The 24,558-nt window shown below is 38.9% G+C and overlaps 3 protein-coding genes across 9 annotated transcripts in view; 2 read left to right on the top strand and 1 right to left on the bottom strand.

Annotated features, from left to right (window-relative positions):
• Nucleotides 1–12,584, top strand: part of IPP (intracisternal A particle-promoted polypeptide) — a 40,367-nt gene extending 27,783 nt beyond the window's left edge. For all 4 annotated transcript variants that reach the window (XM_032654276.1, XM_032654260.1, XM_032654285.1 and 1 more), the window contains one exon: nt 10,585–12,584. In XM_032654276.1, coding sequence (XP_032510167.1) covers nt 10,585–10,809 — 225 coding nt within the window. In that variant the 3' untranslated portion in view covers nt 10,810–12,584. The remainder of the gene's footprint in view (nt 1–10,584) is intronic.
• Nucleotides 12,585–13,278: 694 nt separating this feature from the next.
• On the bottom strand, nt 13,279–18,237 carry TMEM69 (transmembrane protein 69). Of its 2 annotated transcripts, XR_004353145.1 has the most exons (4): nt 18,164–18,237; nt 16,553–16,692; nt 15,252–15,384; nt 13,279–13,428 (listed from the first exon to the last, which is right to left on the bottom strand). XR_004353145.1 is itself a non-coding variant. In XM_032654300.1 (3 exons), the coding sequence occupies exons 2-3, from the start codon at nt 16,604–16,606 to the stop codon at nt 14,671–14,673; spliced, it is 768 nt and encodes a 255-aa protein (XP_032510191.1). In that variant the 5' UTR covers nt 16,607–16,692; nt 18,164–18,237; the 3' UTR covers nt 13,439–14,670. The 2 variants fall into 2 exon arrangements, 1 of the variants encoding a protein (XP_032510191.1); XM_032654300.1 differs by lacking the exon at nt 13,279–13,428 and having other exon boundaries at nt 13,439–15,384.
• Nucleotides 18,238–19,894: 1,657 nt separating this feature from the next.
• The window catches only part of CCDC17 (coiled-coil domain containing 17), a 64,082-nt gene continuing 59,418 nt past the window's right edge, over nt 19,895–24,558 (top strand). For all 3 annotated transcript variants that reach the window (XR_004351536.1, XM_032643821.1, XM_032643813.1), the window contains exon 1: nt 19,895–20,030. The gene's annotated coding sequence lies outside the window, so the exon portion shown is untranslated. The remainder of the gene's footprint in view (nt 20,031–24,558) is intronic.

Below are 24,558 nucleotides of genomic sequence, written 5' to 3'. Positions count from 1 at the left end.
CACATAGCACCAAGCTGATGTCCCTGTGCTATACAGCAGCTTCCCACTATCTATTTTACAGTTGGTAGTGTATATGTGTCAGTGCTACTCTCTCAATTCGGCCCAGCTTCCCCTTCCCACCCTGTGTCCACAAGTCCGTTCTCTACATCTGCGTCTCTATTCCTACCCTGCCACTAGGTTCATCAGTACCATTTTTCTAGGTTCCATATATATGTGTTAGCATATGGTATTTTTCTCTTTCTGAGTTACTTCACTCTGTATGACAGACTCTAGGTCCATCCACCTCACTACAAATGACTCCATTTTGTTCCTTTTTATGGCTGAGTAATATTCCATTGTATATATGTACCACATCTTCTTTATCCATTCATCTGTCAATGGATATTTAGGTTGCTTTCATGTCATGGCCATTGTAAATAGTACTGCAGTGAACACTGTGGTACATGTATCTTTTTGAATTATGGTTTTCTCAGGGTATATGCCCAGTAGTGGGATTGCTGGGTTGTATGGTAGTTCTATTTTTAGATTTTTAAGGAACCTCCATACTGTTCTCCATAGTGGCTGTATCAATTTACATTCACACCAACAGTGCAAGAGGGTTCCCTTTTCCCCACACCCTCTCCAGCATTTATTGTTTGTAGATTTTTTGATGATGGCCATTCTGACTGGTGTGAGTGATACCTCATTGTGGTTTTGATTTGCATTTCTCTAATGATTTACCACTTCACTTTTTTTTTAAAGAATTTTTATGTATGTATGTATTTATTTATTTATTATTTTTTTTTTTTGGCTGCATTGGGTCTTCATTACTGTGCATGGGCTTTCTCTAGTTGCAGCGAGCAGGGGCTATTCTTTGTTGCAGTGCACGGGCTTCTCATTGTGGTGGCTTCTCTTGTTGCGGAGCACGGGCTTGAGGTGCGCAGGCTTCAGTAGTTGTGGCATGCGGGCTCAGTAGTTGTGGCTCGTGGGCTCTAGAGCTCAGGCTCAGTAGTTGTGGTGCACAGGCTTAGTTGCTCTGTGGCATGTGGGATCTTCCCAGACCAGGGCTTGAACCTGTGTCCCCTGCATTGGCAGGTGGATTCTTAACCACTGCACCACCAGGGAAGTCCTGCACTTCACTTTTAATGTAAGAAACTTACAAAAACATACTTACATTTCTCCCTTCCATCCTTTGTGCTATTGTTGTACATTTTACTACTATATATATAGTAGACCCCACAATATGTTGTTGTTATATTTGCTTAAACAGTCAATTATATATAAGTAAATTTTATTGAGAAAATATTTCATAATTATGCATATATTTACCATTTCTAGTTCTAGTCATTGTGTACAACTAAGTTTCTATCTCATATCATTTTCTTTTAGCCTGAAGAACTTCCTTTAATATTTCTTTTTGTGCTGGTCTGCTGGCAATGATTCTCTAAGCTTTCATTTTCTGAAACTATTTTTCTACCATCATTTTTGAGAGATATTTTGCTGAGTATAGAATTTTAGGTTGTTCTTTTTTTCCCCCATCACTTAACATTGTTTACTTATCTTCTTGCATTGTTTCTTTTTCTTTATAATTTTTAATGGAATATAGTTGATTTACAATGTTGTTAGTTCTTGCATTGTTTCTGATGAGAAGTCAGTAGTCATTCTTATCCTTGTTTCCCCATGTATGTAATGTCTTTTTTTTTCCTTTGACAGTTTTTTTAAAAATATTTATTTATTTTTTGGCTGCATCGGGTCTTAGTTGTGGCATGTGGGCTTTTCATTGTAGTGCGCAGGCTTCTGTCTAGTTGTGGTGCCCAGGCTCAGTAGTTGCTACGTGCGGGCTTTGTTACCCCGTGGCATGTGGGCTCTTAGTTCCACAGGAGTCGAACTGGCGTCCCCTGCATTGCAAGATGGATTCTTAACCACTGGGCCATCAGGGAAGTCCCTCTTTGACAGTTTTTAAGATTTTTCTCTTTATCATGGGCTTCCAGCAATTTGAATATGGTATGTCTTGTTGGATTTTGGTGTTTAACCTGCTTGGAATTCATTGAACTTCTTGAATCTGTGGAATTATAGCTTCCATCAGATTGGAATGTTTTCAGCCTTATTCCTTCAAATATTCTCCTGCTGTCTTTCTGGGACTTAAGTAACATGCATGTAAGGCCACTTGATATTGCCCCATAGGTCACTGAGGCTCTGTTAATTTCTTCCCATCCTTTTTCTCTCTGTACTTCAGTTTGTTTTTGTTGGTTTTGTTTTACAGCTTTACTGAGGTATAATTGACAAAAAAAATTGTATGATTTTAAGGTGTACAGTGTGATGTTTTGCTATATGTATACATTGTGAAATGATTATCACAATCAAGCTAATTAACATACCCATCAACTCACATAGCTCCCTTTTCCTTTTTTTTATGTGTGTGGTGAGAGCACTTAAGGTCAGCCTTCTTAGTAAATTTCAAGTATACAGTATAGGGGCTTCCCTGGTGGCGCAGTGGTTGAGCGTCCGCCTGCCGATGCAGGGGACACGGGTTCGTGCCCCTGTCCGGGAAGATCCCACATGCTGCAGAGCGGCTAGGCCCATGAGCCATGGCTGCTGAACCTGCGCGTCCGGAGCCTGTACTCCACAACAGGAGAGGCCACAACAGTGAGAGGCCCGCGTACCGCAAAAAAAACACAAAAAAACAATATAGTATTCTTAACTATAGTCACCATGCTGTACGTTAGATTGCTAGAACTTACTCATCCTGCATAACTAAAACTTTGTTCTCTGTGCTTCAGTTTGGATAGTTTCTCTTGCTGTGTCTTCAAGTTCATTAATCAATGTCTAAACTTTTAATTTGCAGTGTCTAATTCCATTTAGGAAAATTTTCATTTCAGGTATTATATTTTTTAGCTCTAGAAGATCTTTTTGGTTGTTGCTTTTTAAATGTCTTCCATTTCTCTCCTCATCATTTTCATGTTTTCTTTTAGATCCTTGAATATATTTATGATGTCTGTTTTAAAGTTCTTATCTGCTAATTCTATTATCTTGTCATTTTTGGATCTGTATCTGTTGAAATTTTTCTTCCTGGTTTAAGTCAGAGTGTTTTTGCTTTTCCACATTTCTAGTAACTGATTGGATGTTGGACATTGTGAATGTTATGTTGTTGAGTATTTGGATTTTGTCTTCTTCCTGTAAGAAGTGTTGAGTTTAGTTTTGATAGGCAGTTAAATTATTTGCAAATAAGATTGATTTATTTGAGACTTGTTTTTAAGCTTTGTAGGGAAGGTCTAGAAGATCTAGGTCTTTTAGGTATAGTTTAGCCCTACCACTGAAGTATGTCCCTTCTTGACTCTCTACTGTATGCCTTAGCTGTTCAACAAGGTCTCTTCATTTTGGCTTGTCAAAACTAGAATATCATAAAGACGCAGACGTAGAGAATGGACTTGAGGACCCTGGGGGCGAAGGGGAAGCGGGGACAAAGTGAGAGAGTAGCATTGACATATATACACTACCAAATGTAAAATGGATGGCTGGTAGGAAGCTGCGGCATAGCACAGGGAGATCAGCTCGATGCTTTGTGATGACCTAGAGGGTTGGGATAGAGAGGGTGGGAGGGAGGCGCAAGAGGGAGGGGATATATGTATATATATGGCTGATTCACTTTGTTGTACAGCAGAAAATAACACAACATTGTAGAGCAATTATACTCCAATAAAGATATAAAAAAACAACAACTAGAATATCATCCAGTCTTGTGTGAGCTCTGAGAATTGTTAAGCTTACAACTCCTCGAAAGGAAAACTGTTTCTTTGCTCACAATATTTTGACACCAAATGTGTGGGTTTTCCACACCAAGCTCTTCTCCAATTCTCTGTGGACACCACCAACTGGGTGTCCTACAAGTCAGTTCAGTTCTGACACTATCCCACAGGTTAAGGGCTCAGTCCCACAAGACTGCCCCTCACTTTAGACACCAGTCCTCAGGTTAACCACTAACTTGTTTACAAATTAAGGGTTCCCGTGATCCCTTCCTCAGGTTCAGTAATTCACCATAATGGCTCACAGAACTCAGGGAAACACTTTACTTAACTATTACCAGTTTATTATAAAGGATATTATATATTATTATAAATATAGAATAATAGAATATAATATAGAATAGAATAGAATATATAATTTTTATATTCTATATTATTATAAAGGATACAAATGAATAGCCAGATGAAGAGGTACATACAGCAAGATCCAGAAGTGTCTTGATTACAGGTTTCTGCCCCAGTGAAGTTTGGGGTATCACTTTCCTGGCATGTGGATGTGGTCATCAAACCAGAAGTTCTCCAAACCCCATAGTTTAGGGATTTTTATGGAGGCTTCATCACATAGGCATGATCAATTATTATTTCAACCTCCAGCCCCTCTCTCCTCCCTGGATGATAGGGTATGGACTGAACATTCCAAGCTTCTAATCTGGGCTTGATCTTTCTGGTAAAAGGCTCCCATCCTGAGGTTATACAGGATCCTGCCAAGAGTTGCCTTATTAAGGAGGAGACATTCCTATCACCCAGGAAATTCCAAGGGATTTAGGAGCTCTGTGTCAAGAACTGGGGTCAGAGACCAAATATATGTCTAACTATGTCACATCCTCCTATTAGTTGTTTTTTGACTGTTCTCATAGGGGCTCATTTTTTTTTCTTTTTTTTCCACTTAAAAAAATTTTTTTTAACTTTCTCTTTGTTGTTTTTATTTTTTATTATTTTAATTTTCTTTCATAGAGTCTCATTTTATGCATGCATAGTTTAGGGGTATTCAGCCAGACTCAGGGGAACCTCTGTCCTCTAGCACTCTTCCTTGCATGTCTCAACTGCATAATCCTCTCTAAACTCTGATTTCTGTCTCCTGGATCAGCTGACTGTCATACTCTGCTTGGGATTCCCTTCCCTGTACTGCTATTCACAAAGCCCTCCAGGCAGAAAGCCTGGACAACCATGAAGCTCACATTGTTTGTTTCTTTTTCTGAATCACAGTTTTTCATTGCCTGTTGTCCATTGTCTGAGGACTTTATTTCATATAGTTTGTTGAGTTTTCTAGGTCTTTATGGTAGGAGGGCAAGTTTGGTAACAATTACTCTATCATGACTGAAAGTAGAAATCCATTCTGTTTCCGTCCTTTTAACATGATTCCATCATTCACTGAGCATTTCTTTACTATCTGGCATAACAAAATATTTCAAGTACAAGAAAGCTTATACTTCTCTGATCTGGCCCTGGAATCAGTCATTTCTCCAAGAAGCATTAGTTCCTCTTAGTGAAGGACAGTACTTAGAAACCAAGATTAGGCACTCAGAGTACTCATTGCTACTGGGGTATTGCTGCTTCTAGGTATTTTCAGTAAACAGCTAAACATAAACAGTAAACAGCAAATGTATATATGTATTCACACACATATTCATTTATAAGTATTTCTATATCTGTGCATATATGTTATAAAACCATGAGTTCACAATGATAGCACCAATTCCAGTATACCTCAGATTCTTTCAGGCCTTCGCCATTCCCATGTTTGTAAATACCTTCTCTATCAGTTAAAAACTTGGCTCCTGGTATTCTCTATTTACTTATTTGTTCAATGAAACAAATCTACCTACCATACTAGCTGTCTTCTCCACCTGCCACCTCTGCATATTACCCATCTTATCATTGCCCATATGAGCGCCCCATTATTCTCTCATGCCCTCAGTTACTAGGTTGATGCAATTATGCTAGGAAAAGAAGAGAAAGTAGGTTGTATCTTCATTGAGTCACTGTTCTACCATGCATTTGTTTATTAGTCCATTTATTCATTCACAAATACTTACAGACCTGGGGAAACAAAGGCAAACTAAATATATAAGGCCCCAGCTCTCAAGAAGCCTACATTCTAGTGGGGAATATAGAGAAATAAATAGACAAACAATTGCATTACAGTTTATTAAGTGCTGGGATAATGGAAGTACAAGGTGTGTTATGCCATAGACTTATAGGTTAGACAAATTTTTTCCAAATTAATTGCCATGGAATACTATTTTTTTGCATTGTTAATAGGAATTTGGTAACATGAGTTGCCCTGGTCAATTATACTTAGGGAAAGTTGGATTAAACAAAGTTGAATACATTTCTTACAGGACTTCTTTACACAATTTATTAAATAATATACTTCATGAATCTTTATGCTAAGTCTCTCAAATTTAATTGACCACACAACCCTTACTTTTGTTTGTGAAACATCTTGCGGGAGAAAAGTGTTTCAGGGAACATATTTTATGAAATATGGATTAGTGTTATTTGAATTTTATGGTTCTTAAACTAGTTTTGGTTATTAAAACATTCAAAACCTAAAGATTTTTAAATTTACTTCTTTCTCTTTATAAGTAGAAAGGATTTTTATTTTTATATTTTTTTATTGAAATATAATTCACAAACCAAACACTTGAGTTGTTTCAGTGTTTTGACTATTATGAACAGTGCTGCTATGGACATTTGTGTACATGTTTTCATTTCTCTTGGGAATATACCTAGGAGTGGAATTGCTAGGTCATATGGTAACTCTATGTTTAACCTTTTGGGGCACTGCCAGGTTGTTTTCTAAAGGGGCTATACCATTTTACATAACCACAAGCAGTATATGAGGGTTCTAATTTCTCTACATCTAATGCTTATTATTTATCTTTTTTTATTATAGCTGACCTAGTAGGTGTGGACTGGTATCTCATTGTGGTTTTGACTGGTACTTTCCTGATGGTTAATTAGGTTGAGCATCTTTTTTTTTTTTTTTTTTTTGTGGTACGCAGGCCTCTCACTGTTGTGGCCTGTCCCGCTGCGGAGCACAGGCTCCGGACGCGCAGGCTCAGCGGCCATGGCTCACGGGCCCAGCCGCTCCACGGCATGTGGGATCTTCCCAGACCTGGGCACGAACCCATGTCCCCTGCATCGGCAGGCGGACTCTCAACCACTGCGCCACCAGGGAAGCCCAGGTTGAGCATCTTTTATGTGCTTATTGGTCATTTATCCTTCTTTGAAGAAAAATTTGTTCTAATTTTGTCCATTTTAAAATGGATTATTTGGGGCTTCCCTGGTGGCGCAGTGGTTGAGAGTCCACCTGCTGATGCAGGGGACGCGGGTTCGTGCCCCGGTCCGGGAGGATCCCACATGCCGCGGAGCGGCTGGGCCTGTGAGCCATGACCGCTGAGCCTGCGCGTCCAGAGCCTGCGCTCTGCAGCGGGAGAGGCCACAACAGTGAGACGCCCGCGTACTGCAAAAAATGGATTATTTGTCTTGTTATTACTGGATATGAGTCCTTTATATATTCCAGATGCAAGTCCTTTGTCAGATATATGACTTGCAAAATTGTTTTCCCATCCTATGGTTTTCTTCATTTTCTTGATGGTATTCTTAGAAGCACAAAAGTTTTTAATTTTAATGTCCAATTTATTTTTTTCGCTTGTTGCTTGTGCTTTTGGTGTTATAACTAAGAAACCATTGCTTAATTCAAGATCATGAAGATTTATGCCTACTCTTTTTTTAAAGTTTTACAGTTATATTTAGGTCTTTCATTAATTTTTGAGTTAATTTTTGTATATGGTGTGAGGAAGAGGTCCACCTTCATTCTTTTGCATGTGGTAACCAGTTGTCCCAGCACCATTTGTTGAAAAGACTCTTTTCCATTTGATTGTATTGGTATCTTTGTTGAAAATCAGTTGACCATAAATGTGAGGGTTTATTTCTGGACTCTTAATTCTATTCATTTATCTATATATTTATCCTTATGCCATTACCACACTGTCTTAGTTACTGTAGCTCTGTGGTTTGAAATCAGAAATTGTGAGTCCTCCAACTTGGAATTTCTTTTTAAAAGTTGGTTTGGCTGTTCTGGGTCCCTTGAATTCCATATGAATTTTAGGATCAGCTTGTCAGTTTCTACCAAGAAGCCAGCAGGGTATTGATAGGGATTACACTGAATATGAGATCAATCTGGGGAGTATTGCCATCTTAACAATATTAGGTCTTTTCATCTTGAACATGGGATGTCTTTCCATTTATTTAGGTCTTCTTCAGTTTGTTTCAACAGTGTTTTATAGTTTTCAGTATCTTGCATTTTGTTGGTTAAACTTATTCCTAAATATTTTATTACGTTTGATGCTATTGTAAATTGAACTTTCTTAATTTCATGTTCAGCTTTTTTCATTCCTAGTGTATAAAAATTTGATCAATTTTTGTATATTCATCTTATATCCTGAAACCTTGCGGCACTTGTACTGTTTTTGTGGATTCCTTAGGATTTTCTATGTACAAGATCATGTCATCTATAATTAGAGATCATTTTATTTTTTCCTTTCCAATATGGATGGCTTTTATTTCATTTTCTTTACTAATTGCCCTTGTTAGAACCTCCAGTATAATCTTGAATAGAGATGGCAAAAGTAGAATTTTTGTTTTGCTGTAAAGCATAATTTTGATTCTCATGCATGACAAGTTTCAAACTTTGGTGATATTTCAGGTTCCTTTCACTTTCTAAGTGGTCTCTATTATATGGGGGGAATAGAGAAAGTGAACTTTCTGAGGGTGCTTTCTCTTGCTAATGTTTCTCTATGGCTAAAAATGAATAGGTTTTCATTTCAAAGTTAAGTGCTTATCAGTAATGTTACCTTGGTTTTTCATGCATAAATCTGAAATGTTATTGTTATTTACTGTCTACTAAAGTCCTACATTATAGATTCAAACCCTAAAGATAATGTAAAACATGTTTCTGGTTTTACAGAGTTTATTTTGAGGGGACTCGAAATAAAAAGCAAATTGTAGTTAATACACTGATAGAAATGAAAGATAAACATTACTGAATGAGCCCCTTACTCTTCTTGTCCAGAGCCATTTTTGTAGGGGAGCAAAGGTTAGCTCTCCCTAATGATAAACATAAACCCAACATCCTGATTTATCTTAACCAGCTATAGGTATTTTTGTGAATATATCTATCTTTTAAAATGAGTATTTTTTCAGCTGTGAAAACTTTGTGATGTATTCTGTAATTTCATATAATCAAATAGCCTTCAAGTTTAATATGGTCCTTCAATTTCAAAGGATTGTCCCTGGTGTTAGTATTTCAGAATTTCATTTAAGTTCAGATCAGCATCTATAATGTGCTGGTTCTATACTGGGTACCGGGATGTGAAGCTCATTAAGTTGCTCTCCTCAAAAAGTTCACTCTCTAGCACTGATGAATAATCTTTTTTCATCTTTTATGACTTTATAAACTTTGTGCATCATATGCTTTATTTTCAGATTCTTTTTTTTTAATCTGGAAACTTTTTCTTTTCTCTCTTGATTATTTCTCAGGGACTTTATTAGCTTTCCTGTTTTCTGGGTATAGACATTTTCCCTGGAGTAAGACTTTACAGTCATTTTGGATATAGCAGCTTATTGAAATTTCTTCAGTGAATAATGTATACCAGGAGTTAGCAAACTTTCTATTAAAAGGCCGGATAGTGAACATTTTAGGCCTTGAGGGCCACATACAATCTCTTCTTTTTCCATATATATTTTTTTAAATGAACGTTTTAAAATTTATTTATTTATTTATTTATTTATTTATTTATTTGGCTGCGTTGGGTCTTAGTTGCGGCACGTGGGATCTTTGTTGCTACATGCAAGATCTTTAGTTGCAGCATGCGGGATCTTTAGTTGCGGCATGCAGGTTCTTTAGTTGTGGCACACGGGATTTTAGTTGCAGCATGTGAACTCTTAGTTGTGGCATGCAGGATCTAGTTCCCTGACCAGGGATCAAACCCGGGCCCCCTGCATTGGGAGCATGGAGTCTTAGCCACTGGACCACCAGGGAAGTCCCTTAAATAACCTTTTAATATGGAAAGATCATTCTTAGTTTGTAGGCTTACAAAAATAGGCCCTAGTTTCCAACCCCTGATCTGTACTACCTTTCTGAAAATATGTTTTGCAAATTACTAACTGCACCAGGTGGTCCTTGAAAAAAGGAATCCATATTCGAATAAATTTGGCCAGTGTTGTTTACTGTATTGTTCTCTTGGAGATTTATAAGACCTATTATATTAAAGATTTTAAAAAGTCCTTCCAGACTTCCCTGGTAAATTTCTAGATTATCTCTTGGTGACCATAACTTATAAGTAATCACAGATATATTTTTCATTACTTTCCTCTAAATTCACTACTTTAAACTTCAATTTAAAATGTTCTATATACTTATATGACTGGATTGTGAGTTTGAAATTTAAACATGTAAAAAGAACCAGAGGGACTTCCGTGGTGGTCCAGTGGGTAAGACTCAGTACTCCCAATGCAGGGGACCCAGGTTCCATCCCTGGTCAGGGAACTAGATCCCACATGCATGCCGCAACTAAGAGTTCGCATGCCGCAACTAACAGATCTCGAGTGCTGCAACAAAGATCCCCGCATGCCAAAATTAAGACCCAGCACAGCCCAAATAAATAAATAAATAAATATAAATATTAAAAGAATAAATAAAAATTTTAAAAAAGAACCAGAGTACCTAATTTCTCAGCACTTTTCTCTGTTACCATGTTATGGCACTGCTAACTTCTTTTTTTCTCTTATCCAGGAAAAGTGGGTTGAAGTTGCTTCAATGAAAGTGCCTAGAGCAGGCATGTGTGCTGTGGCAGTCAATGGGCTTCTGTATGTTTCTGGAGGTCGATCTTCCAGTCATGATTTCTTGGCCCCAGGTACCTTGGACTCAGTTGAAGTTTATAACCCTCATTCAGATACATGGACAGAAATTGGTAACATGATCACCAGTCGTTGTGAAGGAGGTGTTGCTGTACTATGAAATAGTAAGCATAAGAGAGCACAGGAAACATTTTGAAAATACAGGGTCTCACCTTTTGCAAATCACACTTGTGTTTGGTGATAGGACCCTTTCATCTGTTGAGTTTTCTGTGAATTTGGTAGATAAATGAGTAAAAAATGATTTTTTTTAAAGAATTTGAGTGAGAAGCGATATGGAATATATCCTAAATCAATAAAGAGTTCACACAAATTTGCCAAGCTTACCAGTAGATATGCTGTTTATGCTCTAGAATTGTCCAATTAGGAGTAGAGTCCTATTTGTAAAAATGATTTGCTAGAAGCTTCTTGGCAAATAGTCCCTTTAGCTGTTTCTCCAGTGCAGTTAAGCTGTAACATGACCATTGTGTCATTTAAGAATATCAATGAGACAGTTTAAAGATATCTATACATTCATGATTCAATCCAGAGTGCAATTTTCCATGGTCATAGTTTACCCTACAAAGAAAAGCCAATGAAGCAACTTCCTACTTTTATTTTATTCCAGGAGTTTTCACTAGTCCCAAACTTTTTATTAACAGCAGGAAAACTGGGAGGGACATGTGGGAAATATCTAGCTATTTATATATATAAGTTTTCACCTGTTGATAACAGCATATAAAAAGCTTTTGCTCACTTATGGTTTTGTCTTGATGCTGGAATGCAGATGAGGAATTAATAGGAGGTTCTTAGTGACAGTCCTTTATTGCAATAGGATGATGTAATGGGTGATAGAGCCCAGCAGGTTGAATGCACCTTTTTCTAAATAGTTACCAAAAATACGTTTAGCTTTGGGAAGAGGGAATTTATTAGATTATCAAGCTTGGTAAAGCATACTCACACTTGGGCAAGCCTAAATATGAGTTTAGTACAAAGCTGCTCCCTGGCTTGGAGAAGATGGAATTGTAGGTACTTGTAAAACTTTTTACAGATACTAACTCATAAGTGTACGCTGAAAGGCCTCTGACCCAAAACTGCTTCTCAAAACTTCTCATTTTCCCTGAGAAGCATTCTAAAGAATTGTTTTCTGTCCATTTCTGAGATGAAGATTCTTTGTGTACATGATCATCACTTTTAAATTATTTCTACTAGTCAGTTGGAGCCATATATATTAAAGGTCTTATACATTTAGGTTTACCTGGCTGTTCCAGGATTTGATTTGTATATCCCTGATTTCCCCTTTTCTGTACAATCCTCCAGTATATTATAGGCATCAGTGGCTTATTTAGATAGAAAACCTTTGGTAAGCATTAAAGACTCAGGCAGCACTCATATCCAAAATATTTGGATAGACTCACAAAGATACTTTCCTTCATAACTTAACCATATGCATATATTAAGAAAAGCTTACGTAGTGCAGACAGAAAGCTCTGTATCCCATTCTTTGGGGTACCCTGAAAGTCTGAAGAGTCACAGATGCCTGGCTGGGATCTGTAAAATGTCAAGGAATGAAGTATCAAGATAATTTGTAAACTATTTGAGTTGTAACTCATGTGCCTTTAATATTTCTAGTTAAAGAGAATCTGCATTCTGGTTCAAGAGATTTACAAATTTTCCTATCATTTAATTTTCATTATTGCCTGATGCCAACCTAAAATGGCACTATGAAGGGAGGCATTTTGTACTGCTGTGGCAGAAATGTAGTCAACACAATCAGTGTTTGGGCCTAATAGGTCCAGACAATGCCTGAAAATAAGTAATTATAAATATGCTTATTTCCTAGGTAATGACAGATTGTTTTAAAAAGAATGTACTAATAAAGTATCTTGATTTCTTTGCTTTTTCTTGTATTACTATTTAATTTAGTTTATTAGCAGCATTCCTGGATTATCAAAGTGTAGTAGGGCTGCCCATGATTTTTAGTGTTTCAACTTTAAGGACTTGCACATTTAGTTTTACATTTAATTGTTTTCTGAGCAACTGTTAACGTGATCTTCCTCCAAAATATTTAACAATTCAATATACTTCTAAATATCCTGTCCAATGTACTTAAAAATCGCACACTGTAGAGAATTCCCTGGTGGTCCAGTGGTTAGGACTCAGAGCTTCCACTGCAGGGGGAACGGGTTCAATCCCTGGTCGGGGAACTAAGATCCTGCATGCTTTGTGGCGCGGGCAAAAAAAAAAAAAAAAAAAGTGGGCAGTTAGCCTAAAAATATGACTTGCCCCTACTCTGAAAGATTGAGATCAGAGAAAAGTTTTAAGTTTGTGCAGTCCTCATGCAATTTAAGAGAAGCAAAGAAGTAATTTTCCTCACTGAAACAATCTGAGTAGGATCTGAGAAGGATCTTCTGAAGAGTATGAGCTTTCTTTCCTTCAGTATCAAGCTGTAGTAAACTCTTCTCTACATTAATAAAGAAGGATCGTGTGGTGATTTCAGCCACAGGCTTTTAACTGGTAAGCTTCTTAATGATCAGAACAAGCTCTAGCTCTATAGTGTTATATTTGTTAATATATAATTGAAACAACATAATTGAAACAACAGAATTTATTGTCTCACGGTTTTGGAGGCCTGAAGTCAAGGTGTTGGTGGAGTTGGTTCCTTCTGAGGGCTAAGAAGGAGGGATCTATTCAAGGCTTCTCTCCTTGGCATGTAGATCTTCATGTTCACATGGTATTCTCTCTGTATATGTTACATTTTCCATTATAAGAACACCAGTAATATTACATTACAACCTACCCTTATAACCTCACTTTAACCTTATTAATAACTCTGTAAAGACCCTATCTGCAAGTAAGGTCACATTCTGAGATGCTGTGGATTAGGAGTTGAACACACAATTCATAAAAAAATCTTGTAACAGGTGTGTAACAGAGTAAACAAGTTACCACTTTAGATTATGATCTTTCCACAGCAAGAATCATTAAAGTAAAAATTATATGTATATAATTTACTTACGAAATTTAAGTTACCTAATATTCGAATACTTATACAAAGGTAACGTATACCAGATGATAACATTTCCTGATTTAAATTCTTATAACATTGAAAATGTTTCTCCTTTTTTATGAGACTAAGCATCTCAAAAGACTAAGTTTTAAAGTTAGAATTCAAGGTGTTGCTTTTACTGTTTTAAAAAAGCTTTTGTGTGAGTTGACATGCAAAACTAGATAGAACATTAAGATGTCTCCAGCTTGACTTTTCCTAGTTTGTATATCCTAGAGGCTAACTATTTTTGACCAGCTAGTGTTATGTTTGGAGATAAGTTGCATCTATATTCTGCCAAATATCCTGGTAAAACCTGGAAAATGTGTCTAGCTTTTCTTTGAACATAGTTTTCCCTCGTGACACTGCTCCCTACTGACTTCAGAGCCACAGATCCTTTCAGTTCAAATAACTAGGTTGTGCCAGGTAAAAAGAGCTTGGAAATGCAATTCCCAGGGGCAACTGCAATGAAAACTCCACACTGGAGCCACCTATTATTTTCAGACACTCATGGATACCAAGTTTTCCTCTGAGGGAGGGAGGGAGGGAGGGAGGGAGGGGGTGTGTGTGTGTGTGTGTGTGTTTTCAATGATCCTAAAGCTCTAGCACAAAGGTTTTTCATCTTTTAATTTACATTTTTCAAAACAATTAAAACATTGAAATTTTTAAGTGGATGACTATAAAGTTCATAAAAAGACTGAATAAGAACTATAACCTAATATAACATGAAAAGGACTTGTTAAGGGTTTTCAAGCTGTTTCTCAGTGATTCCTTATAAAATAAAGATTTCTAGAAATGAAGAATAATTTGGGAAGAATAAATCACCACTGGTGGGGAAAAAAGAGCTAAACTGGAGAGGTAGAAAAAGGTGATGCCAAAACACAACCTTACAAGGCTTCTAGCCAACATGCTAACGTCATCTACAGAGTAGTTTTATATTTATTCTACTTGCCTAAGTCTCTTGGGTCCCTTCTCTGGATAAAAACCTTTAACTAGTAAAGTGATTACAAATGAAATAAAGGCCACTAAAGTGACTACCATCCTCAGGGCTTTGAACCAATTGGGATAATGTGGCAAGAGAAAAAGTTCAGTGTGTAATGCTATCCCCAAACCTATTATTACTGTGACTATAGCTTCACTGAGTCTTTCAGAAACAAAGAACGCAAGCCATGAAAACACAACAGGAGCTGTACTATTAGCTAAATTGAGGAAGTCTGGTTTGGCTGGACTACCTTGTGGCAGAGTAAAACCCCATCTGATCCCTCCCAAGAAAGATAGGAAACTGGCTCCATAAGCCATCTGAGTAAAAGCTAATATGGGAATATAAGTCTTTGTCATCACCATGACAAGTGGTGGAGCAATGAAGGGGATTAGTCCTGCCAGAGTTATGTATAATGCTGGCTTTGGGCTGTCAGGCAGGTAACTGATGGTTTGTGGTGGCCTGGCTGGAAGTACTGCTTGCTCTTGCTTCTTCTTAAAGCTGCATGGGGAAGTGTGATAATATTGTGTCTTGCACATACACACTGGAAATGATGAGACAAGCCAAGGCCTTGGAAACAAAGGGGAAAAGTTCTGCTGGAGGCCTGTTTTGAGAGAAAATTTTTCTATTCTCCTTCTGGCTCCTAGTCTGATTGTGGAAGGGTACTTCAGCATCTATAGGGAAAACAGAACGAGAAGACAAAAAACAGATTTAAAAAAAGGAAATCATCAAATGTTTTAGTCCCAATCTGAGACAATATAAAAACAAACCGCCTGCTTTCTGTTAGCACATCGAACTTAAAGAAAGGTTGGACTACAGGATGATGTTATTATTGCTGGCAAAGACTATTAAACAGCTATACAACATGCAAAAGAAACTACTGAATAGAAACCAGTAATATATTTTGGCCTACCACTAAACTTATCCCATGAAAGAAATATCTGAAGGAGGAACAGCTAAAGACTAGGTCTTCAGTTTTTGGCATTCTAAACTGCCTCTTCTATTTATAAATTGCAAAAGAAGCAGCACTAATTACTGTGGAAATGCTATTTTATGTAGAGAAAATTAAGCTTTAGACACTGCATAATTTTCATAGCTTCATGCCTTTCTACATATGTCTGCCTAGAATTCTAGATTACCATTTTTCTATCTAGGGAACTTATCTTTAAAAATTCGGCTTGAAGCTTTCTCCAATCTGATGTAATCCTCCTATAAGTACCATATACACACTTCCATCATAATTCTCACAGTGAATTAAAATCTTGTGTTTACTTGTCTGTCTCAGTAGACTTGAGAGCCAGGACCATATATTTTTCTTTGCCTTAAAAAAAAAAAAAAAAAAAAATCCCCAGTGCCTTTCATGGTACATGGCCAAAGCAATAACCTCTCTTGCTGATTCTGTGCTTCAGTGAGTGGATTCCATACTTCAACAGTTAAGCAGATCAACATTAACTCAAAAAATGTTGGATTAAAGAAAAAATGAAAGTTATTTAAGAATCTTGGTGGTTACTCAAAATGCTAGGAATGATTCCATCTTGAGGCTATTTTTCCTTTTTGTCTAGAATGTTCTTCCCTGAGGTACCTGCATGGCTCATTGCCTCACTTCTGACCACCCTATTTATAAATGCAATCCTTAAGTCTACTGTCCCTATTCCCCTTCCCTGCTCTATAGTTCTCCACAGCACTTACCACTTGACATATTAGATGTCACTTATTTATATTTTACTCTTCCCCCGATCAACCAGAATATAAGAGGGTAAGGATTTTTGTCTTCTTTTTCACTATTGCCTAGCCAAGCAATGCCTGGAAAGTAATGCTCAAATATTTGCTGAATAAACCAACCTTTGAAGATGCTCGAGAAAACTTCTGGATGAAGTGAACCATAGTGGGCCCCATTGAAAGTCTTGCTTAGGAAGATGCCACACAGTTCTGATTAATGTATTTTTATAGCTCAGTGGAACATCTGAATCAGAAGCATGTTGCTGTGTACAAAACAAGATGTCATTTAATTTTCTTCACTTTATACATAAGTTTTAAAAAGTAGTAATTCGGGATAATTTCTTCCATATAACAGTTCCTTTGAAAACAATAATGTTTTCAAAATATCAGTAACATTAAGTAAATAGATCCTTTTCTTCTCTGAACCATTCTTTTAGCTTTTGCTGTTTGGTGTAACAGAAAGAGTAATGCACAGAGACAACAGATCTGGATTTTTACAAATGCCTCCATCATTTCCCAGCTGTGTGACCTTGGGTAAATTGCTTCCTTGAAGTGCCAGCTTTCTTATCTTTAACACTGAAAGTCATAGCTTGTCTGGTCTATTAGTTATCTATTTTGGGACTTAGCTTAAAGTAATGATAGTAGCAATCAATACAATTAGCTGTGAATCAGGCATTGTAACTATGTAATTACTGTAACTGTTGAATAACCTCATCAACTTGGTGTTGAAAGGCAGTAATAGCCTGTTAAGTTAGAGTGCAGACTTTGGAGTCAAACAATCTGGGTTGGAATCCTGGCTCCACCACGTATTAGCTATGTGACTTTGGACAAATTATTTAACCTGGCTATGGTGCAGTTCATTCACCTATAAGGCTTATGATAACTACATAGGGTCGTTGTAAAAATTAAGTAAGTTAATACATGTAAAAAGCTGAGAACTGTCCCTAACACAAAGTAGGCACTCAAAAAATACTAGCTATTATTCCCACCTTACACAATGTAAGCAACCAGTAAGTGGCTGAGTAAGAGAGAATATTATGAATCCAGATCTGTCATATTTACGTAAGTCCCATTCTTAACCAAAAGAATAAGGTGTCTAAAAATCTAAAACCCACAGTTGCTGCTTAATTTATAAACGTAGTGAACTAATTTCTTGATTACAGATCTTAGGGCTGGTTCAAGAAATCCTGTACACCAGCCCGTCAATGTCTTCATTCTGTATATATGTATAAGGAAGCAAGTAGGGAGTTAAGTTATCCCGGGTCTCTGAATAGATGTTAGATGACACCCACATCCACCTACTGACTCCCAGACACACATACCTGCAGGGCCCACACACTCACCTTTGTTCAAAATCACCTTCGTAAGGGATTTCAAAAAGCTCAACGCTCCCTCAACCTTCCAAACTCCCTAGGCACTGTGACATGTGCTTTCCAGCTCAAGAGTATTAAAGAGAAAAGTGACAGCCTAAAGGCCGGGGACGGCAACTGGTGAGGGGGTTAAGGACAAAGACCCAAGGGTTAATCCGCTCAATTTGGGTGAGAACGCTCAATATTTCCACTGCGCCAAATAAAAGAGTTGCAAACTGCAAGCCTTAGAGCAGACATCAGAGAAAAGGGGACGCAAAGATCCCCGGGAAACTTTGCCCAATAGTACCCGCGGCCTCAGTTTACTCCGAAGCCTTGGTGCCCCCCTTTCCCAACCTGCACCTGTGACAACAGCCCTACTACTCACCTGCCAGCGTCGCGCGGGGAGGTGGAAAGCTGAATTGCAAGAACAGCTTGGTACTGCGGAAAAGCACTTCCGGCAAGTGGGGTTAGATAGCCCTCCCCACTTCCTGAGAGCCGAAAAAAATGAGTCCGGGTGCAGACTTGACCAGTGTTAACTGGTTCCTACACGGGGAAATCTTAGTTCTAGTGGAAGCCAGCTTTTGAAGTCTGTAGGGTACCTGAACGGTCCTTGCCTTTGTATTCCAGGTTTCCCAGCCAGCAGAATCTGCCTCGCAGAGTTCGGGAAGGTAGTGTGCAACTACTGAAACCATCTCAGAGTGATGGTGGTGGAGGAAGGTAGGAGAGATTTGGAGTCTAGGCCAAGTATGACTTGGCCAAATTGCTTGCCGTCTCAGGAACTCATTTTTTACTTTGCATAACAACACGGTTTCTAGGAGCGACGGGGCATATCTCACGCCTCATTAAGGTCCTGAACTAATACTACTTAAGAAAAAACAAACAACTGTTTTCACTTCATTTTCTCTGCTGGTAACTAGAAACTTCGTTAAGAAATAAAGAGCACAAGGGGCAGGACTTTCATTTCCATGAAGGGTGTGAGGGTAAGAGCCTTTAGGGTGACCCGAAAGTTAGATTCCTTCTGTCACCCTCCGCTTTAACTTTTGTTTGTGGGCTTTGTGACCTTGAGCAAGTCCCTTCCCTTCTCTGGGACTCCATTTCACAGTCTATCAAAGGAAACACCATCAGGCAATTTGCGCGTTTATCTGAAATCAACAGAAACGCTAGCCAGTTCCTCCATTCCTCAGGATTCTATGTAGTCTAGCTTCCTGGTTGCCGACCGTCACATGGTTTAGCCTCCCGTGCAGAATGGGCTCAGAAAATTCTTCCTAGTAGTAACACCTTCTAGTCGCGACAGGCTTTCACTTTTATTTCCTTCTCTGCCATGGCAGCGCCACCCCTTCCCGTTGTGCGATACCCAATGAGACTTTGGGCCGGAGAAACAGCTTATCCCCCCTGGCACAGGAGCAGTCTCCGGCCAGAAATCCGCCCAGCGCTGGGGCAGGGGCGTGTCGCCAGCGGTCGGGCGGAACTACCACTCCCAGCGGGTAGCGCGTCGGGAACAGCCGCGCAGGCCTCCAGATCCCGGCCGTGCGCCCCGTTGGGGTCTGGAGTCTTAACGGCGCGTGCACGTGAAGGAAGGAGGGAGCCGAAGGTGGGAAGGGGTCGGAAAACACACGAGTCTACGAAACCGGTTTGTTAGTACTTGTAGAGGTAGTTTGGAGATGCGTGCTTGCCGAGAGGTGGGGTGTGGGAGGGTGCAAAATGAAGGGGCGGGGAAAAACGGGTACACACATACCCACCCACCCACTCATTCACACGCGCCCAGGCCCTAGTGTCGGGAGAGGGGATGTGAAGGGGAGTACCAAACCCAGCTGGTCTCCGCCTCTGAGGCGGTGCGAGGAAAGGCAGAGTGTTCAACTCTGCAGAGGGGCGGGGGTTGACCATGCGCCGCCTCGAGCCGCAGAGGAGGGAGCTGGGGGCAGGGCAGGGAATAACCGCCGTTCACGCGGCTAAACGTTGGCAGCTTGGGGCGTCGGGCGGGTCACCAGAACAGGGCTTACGCGCGTGCGCCCTTGTGGGCGGTGCGAGAGGGTGGGCGTGTGTGAGGCGGGGTCAGATTAGGGGAGGGCCGGACTGGTCGTCGCTCCTCCCCCTCCACCCGCTCTGCCCCGCCTGGGCCGTGTGGGCCGGGCAGCCATTTTGGGAAGAGCTTTGTTATGGTTGTGGGCTCTACACCTCTGCCGGATCAGGAAGCTGGGGACGCACCCTCAGACGCCGCGACTGGTCCCTAGCTGTAGCCCTGCCGCTGCCCGGTGAGTGGGAGTTCCGGACGACGGGGCGGTAGGGGATCTTGAGTGGTCCGGCGCAGGGCTCCGCCCGGTGCCTGACGGGCCGGCTGTTGAAACAAGTTGAAGAAGGCTCTCACACAGGTGGTTGGGTGTAGGTTGGGCCGGGGACCGGGAGCGGAGCTCACGGGTCGTGTGGTTCGGACGGGGCACCTTCCCCCGCGCGTGGAGCTTTGCACATGAGCGTCGCCGCGACTCTGCCGGAGCGCTCCTAGTTCAACTTTGGTCTTCGGGTCCGAACGCTCACCTGCGGCTCTCTGGCTCCTCTCCAGGCGTTCCGGCTTGTTGGTGGTTGAATAGCTTGGTTTACGGGTTTTTTTCTCCTTCTTGAATTAGAGCCAAGGGCTTTTGTTTTTCAATGATGGAAAGTCTAAGGGAAAAAAGCGTGTAAGTCAAATGTGGGGTATCTGAGGGGAAAAGAAGAGCTTTAACCCCCCACGCCTGTTCCCAGCGTTCCGGTTCCCCCTAGTAGCGAGGTGTTTTCGTTGATTTAGATTGTCTATCCAGCACCTACTGACCCCTCCCTCCCTGGAAACAAAAAAGGCTGGTCGATCTTGAAGTGTTTTAGTGAGGATTTTTTTCTGTTTTACATCTACCTCTCCCCACCCCCGTGAAATTCAAAAGAAAGGCTGAATCTAAAATGGCTGTAGCTTGGGGAAGTGCCCTGAGCTTGGTAACTTAAATACGTTAACATGTCTTAAATTCTTAGTTATTTTTCCTACGGGGACAACAGCTGGATCTTTCATCTTTTTGCAGTTTGTGTCTTATGTTGAAGGGTCTTCGCTAGGTGAAAACAAAGGTGAGGCTAAAGTAGTTTGCTTACTCCGAAAGTTTACATAAGAGTGGGTGCGGTTTGGGTGGGTTTTTTTTGGTAGTTGCTTACAGTTTTGAAATTGTGCTGTGGTGTTAATTTTATCAGCCAAGTTCGTGCTTTGAGATTGGTTTGCCGTATTTGTTGAAATACTTGCTCTTAACTTTGATATTTATAGCTTATCTGGAATAAACAAAGTTTATGGTGCCTCATGTTTTAATTTAGTAATAGAAGTCACATTCTTTGTAAATCCCTTCCAAAAGTAAAGTGATTGGTAGTCTTCAGTACACTTAGATTTATAGTTTGGTCATTGCTGGCCTTTTCTAAGGTCTTTTATGTGTAATGCTTGAAAGAATCAGAGTGCTGTTAAGTTTGGGACATTTATTAGAAAAGTGTAAGACTACAAGTGAAAACATTTTAGATTTGGAGTGTCTGATTGTTGTACCCTTTCAAACAAAAGGCTGTCTTTTTGTTTGCTGCCTTTTTTTTTTTAAACCTTTAGATCCAGAAGTTTAACGGAAAACAAAAAGGCATAGAATGGAAACCAAAAACAGTTAACTTCAGTATTTGGGAAGATGCTTGAGTTTCAATCTGTCTAAAAGATGAAATAATAAAATGCTAATTGTGAATGAGAAGTTTGGAATTAATAGTAAAATAAAGGGTCATCTTCCTTCCCTAGGGAGTCAGTTTCAATTTACCTTTCTACATCCTTTCAATACAAAAGTTTACTTGTGTCAACTCCCCCAGGATTTGTTGTTCTTAAATTATTTTGGTGGTTTTACAGGACAAAAGTGCTTTATAGAAATTACAAGTCAGTTGCTTTGTGTTTTGCTGTTGTTGACTACTGGACCTGTAAACTTGGGTGAGACCTTACTCTAGTTTTTTTTCAGGATACTCAAAACAGTTTGTACATATTGATATAAGTATTCTTTCAGTTGATTCTGAATAGTATCTTATCAGAGCTCTTGAAATTTGGTGGTGGTGGTAGGGTGTTAGGAAGCCATTTTTCTTTTGAATGAATTCCATCTTACCAGTTTTCTCGTCAGTGGCTATTTAGTAGCTTGGCTGAGGAGAGCACATGAAACCATTTTAATAAGTTTGGAATGACAAGAAATCTGGGACACATTTCTGCTTATAATTCATTTTTAAATGCTTAAAGATAAAACCTACAATTCTGAATCATACTTCAGCAGATTGCATATCTTTGTTTTATGATTCAGTGTATATGCACTTAGTAATAACTCTAATGTACCAGAGGCTGACAGTTGCTCAAAGTGCTTTATATTTATTAACTTGTTTATTTCCGTCAGATAGATATTGTTTTATCCCCATTTTTTAGTTAAGGAAAATAAGTTCAGAGATTCATCCAGCTAGTAGGTCACAGACCCTGTATTTAAACCTAAGCAATCTGTTTCCAAGTCACTGTGTTTAACCATTATGGTTGCTACCTTTAACCATGAAAATAAAAATAAGACTATTGGAAAGGTGAGACACAACACAGTTTTTTAAATATCCCAACTGAAAAAGTAGTTCATGGAAAAGGCAAATTTTGGTGTATGTATTTATGGTTTTTCAAATAATCGGGGTGGGATGGGATATCTAATCTAGGTGATACATAGAAAACATGCTACTTCATAACTGACTATAGTTGCCATTGTCTGCAATTTGATATGTGGTTATGCTGAGAGCTAGCTGACCAAGTCACTTCAAAATCAGGCTCTGATTTTTATTTCCCACTGAAGTCTGCTCAAAACAAAACTGGCTATAATCAAACTTGAAAAATAGTTCAGTGAGATGAGCTGAACTTCTTTTGTCCACAGGTATATATCTTAACTAATGAGGTAAAATATTGCTAATGTTATGTAAATTGAATTTTTGTAGGTGGTTTAAAATATACGAGGCAAATATTTAAAGGAGTCTAATAGTTGTTTTTCTTTACTAAAGCAAATAAGGAGCCTTTGGGACCTCCTGGCGGTCCAGTGGTTAAGACTACACTTCCATTGCAGGGGGCGTGGCTTCGATCTCTGGTTGGGGAACTAAGATTCTGCATCCCACATAGGGCGGCCAAAAATAAATAAATCATTTTTAAAATAAATAATGATAATCAGCCTTTAATTGATCTGTTGGAAAAATTATTTTTCAGACAAAATGGTTCAAACTTCTTTTAAGAAAGTTTCTTTTAAGAAATGCTAGAGGCTGTACTATTGTACTGTTGTTCCTGCCTGTTAAGGAGTAGGAATACCTAGATGACTATAAAACATTCCTGCCCCCCCCCACCCCGAGAACTTAGTAGTTTAACAGATAAGCACAAAAATATTCACAGGATAACAACACAGAAAGCTATCATTCTTAAGGGAGTTGATTTTTTAACATACTCATTAAGCTTACCTTCCTTTTCTGTAATAAAACTACTTTGCCATATATCAGTCAGATGTCAGGCTAGAGAATCACCAGCATGAACAAAGTTTTAGTGCACTTTTCTGAGCAGCAGGTCTGTTTATGTTGAACAAGTTTGTTGTTTGTTTGTTTTTTAAAGGAAAAATTGAATTAATTTAAGTTTGGCTATTCTTTATATTGCAGACTCTTGTTTCTGCTGATTATATGTTTAAATTTCATTATATAAAAAAGTTCTCTTCTGAATTACTGCTATCCTTGAAGTTTACAAGTATGTTGAAAAGTTGGTTTGGGGGTTCTTTGGTTAGTTAATTAAAAGGTAGAGCTATTCCAGTGTTCCAGCTATGTGTTTATGAATTATTAACTGTGCTTTTTAATTAATCTTGCCAGGTATGGTGGAAGGATAGTGGGAACCATTTATTGTGGTCTTCATAAGCTAGAGACTTGTAACAGAGTCCAATCATTATTCCTTAAAACACTTGTTTAACATACTTGATATTAACCCTTAAATAAGTGGGTGTACAGAGGATCCAAGAAGTTAAGTGGTTTATATAACATAGTGAGATGTGGGGACTCAGCTTTCTCCGATTCCGAAGCTGGGTTTTCACCACATCATGGTAGAGAGACAGCATGGTATGATAATTAAGGGCAGCAGCATTATAGCCTGGGTTTAAACCTCTGCCTTGCCACTTACAGCTTTGAGACCTTGGTGGAGTTTTAGTAAGATTTCTGCCTGTTTCTTTCTCTGTTAAATGGGGATAATAGTACCTTCTCATAGGGTTTCTGTGGTAAACAAATGAAATAATATTTGTAGAGTTTTTAATACAATGCCTGTCCATTGTAAGCACTTCATAATTGTCAAGTAAATTGTTTGAAATTGTCTTTAATGAACATCCTTTTACCAGTTGAGTGAAATTCTGTGAAATCTGAACAGATTGTTGGACATGGACTTTTAGGTTTTTGTTTTTCCTTTTCTAGATATTTTCTGTTGACGTCTCTTGTTTATTTGAATCAGGATCCAGGTCCCACACATGGTAGTTGACTGATATTCTTTCAAGCCTCTTAGTTTGTATGTTTCTTCTGTTTTTTTTTCCTTGCACTTTGTTGAAGAAACCAGGTCATTTGTCCTGCAGTTTCCCACATTCTAGATTTTCCTGATTTCCTGTAAATTGGTAGGTTTTTTTTTCTGGTTTGTTCAGTGATTCTCATCTATATCATTTTCTCACAATTTCTCTGTTGAGCAGCATAGAATAATTGTATGAGTTATTTATCCTCCTTCAGTCTGCTTGT

The sequence above is a fragment of the Phocoena sinus genome, chromosome 1, assembly GCF_008692025.1.
Source record: "Phocoena sinus isolate mPhoSin1 chromosome 1, mPhoSin1.pri, whole genome shotgun sequence".
Taxonomy (NCBI): Eukaryota; Metazoa; Chordata; class Mammalia; order Artiodactyla; family Phocoenidae; genus Phocoena; species Phocoena sinus.
The sequence above is the reverse complement of the archived record's forward strand: the minus strand, read 5'-3'. Positions and strand labels throughout refer to the sequence as shown.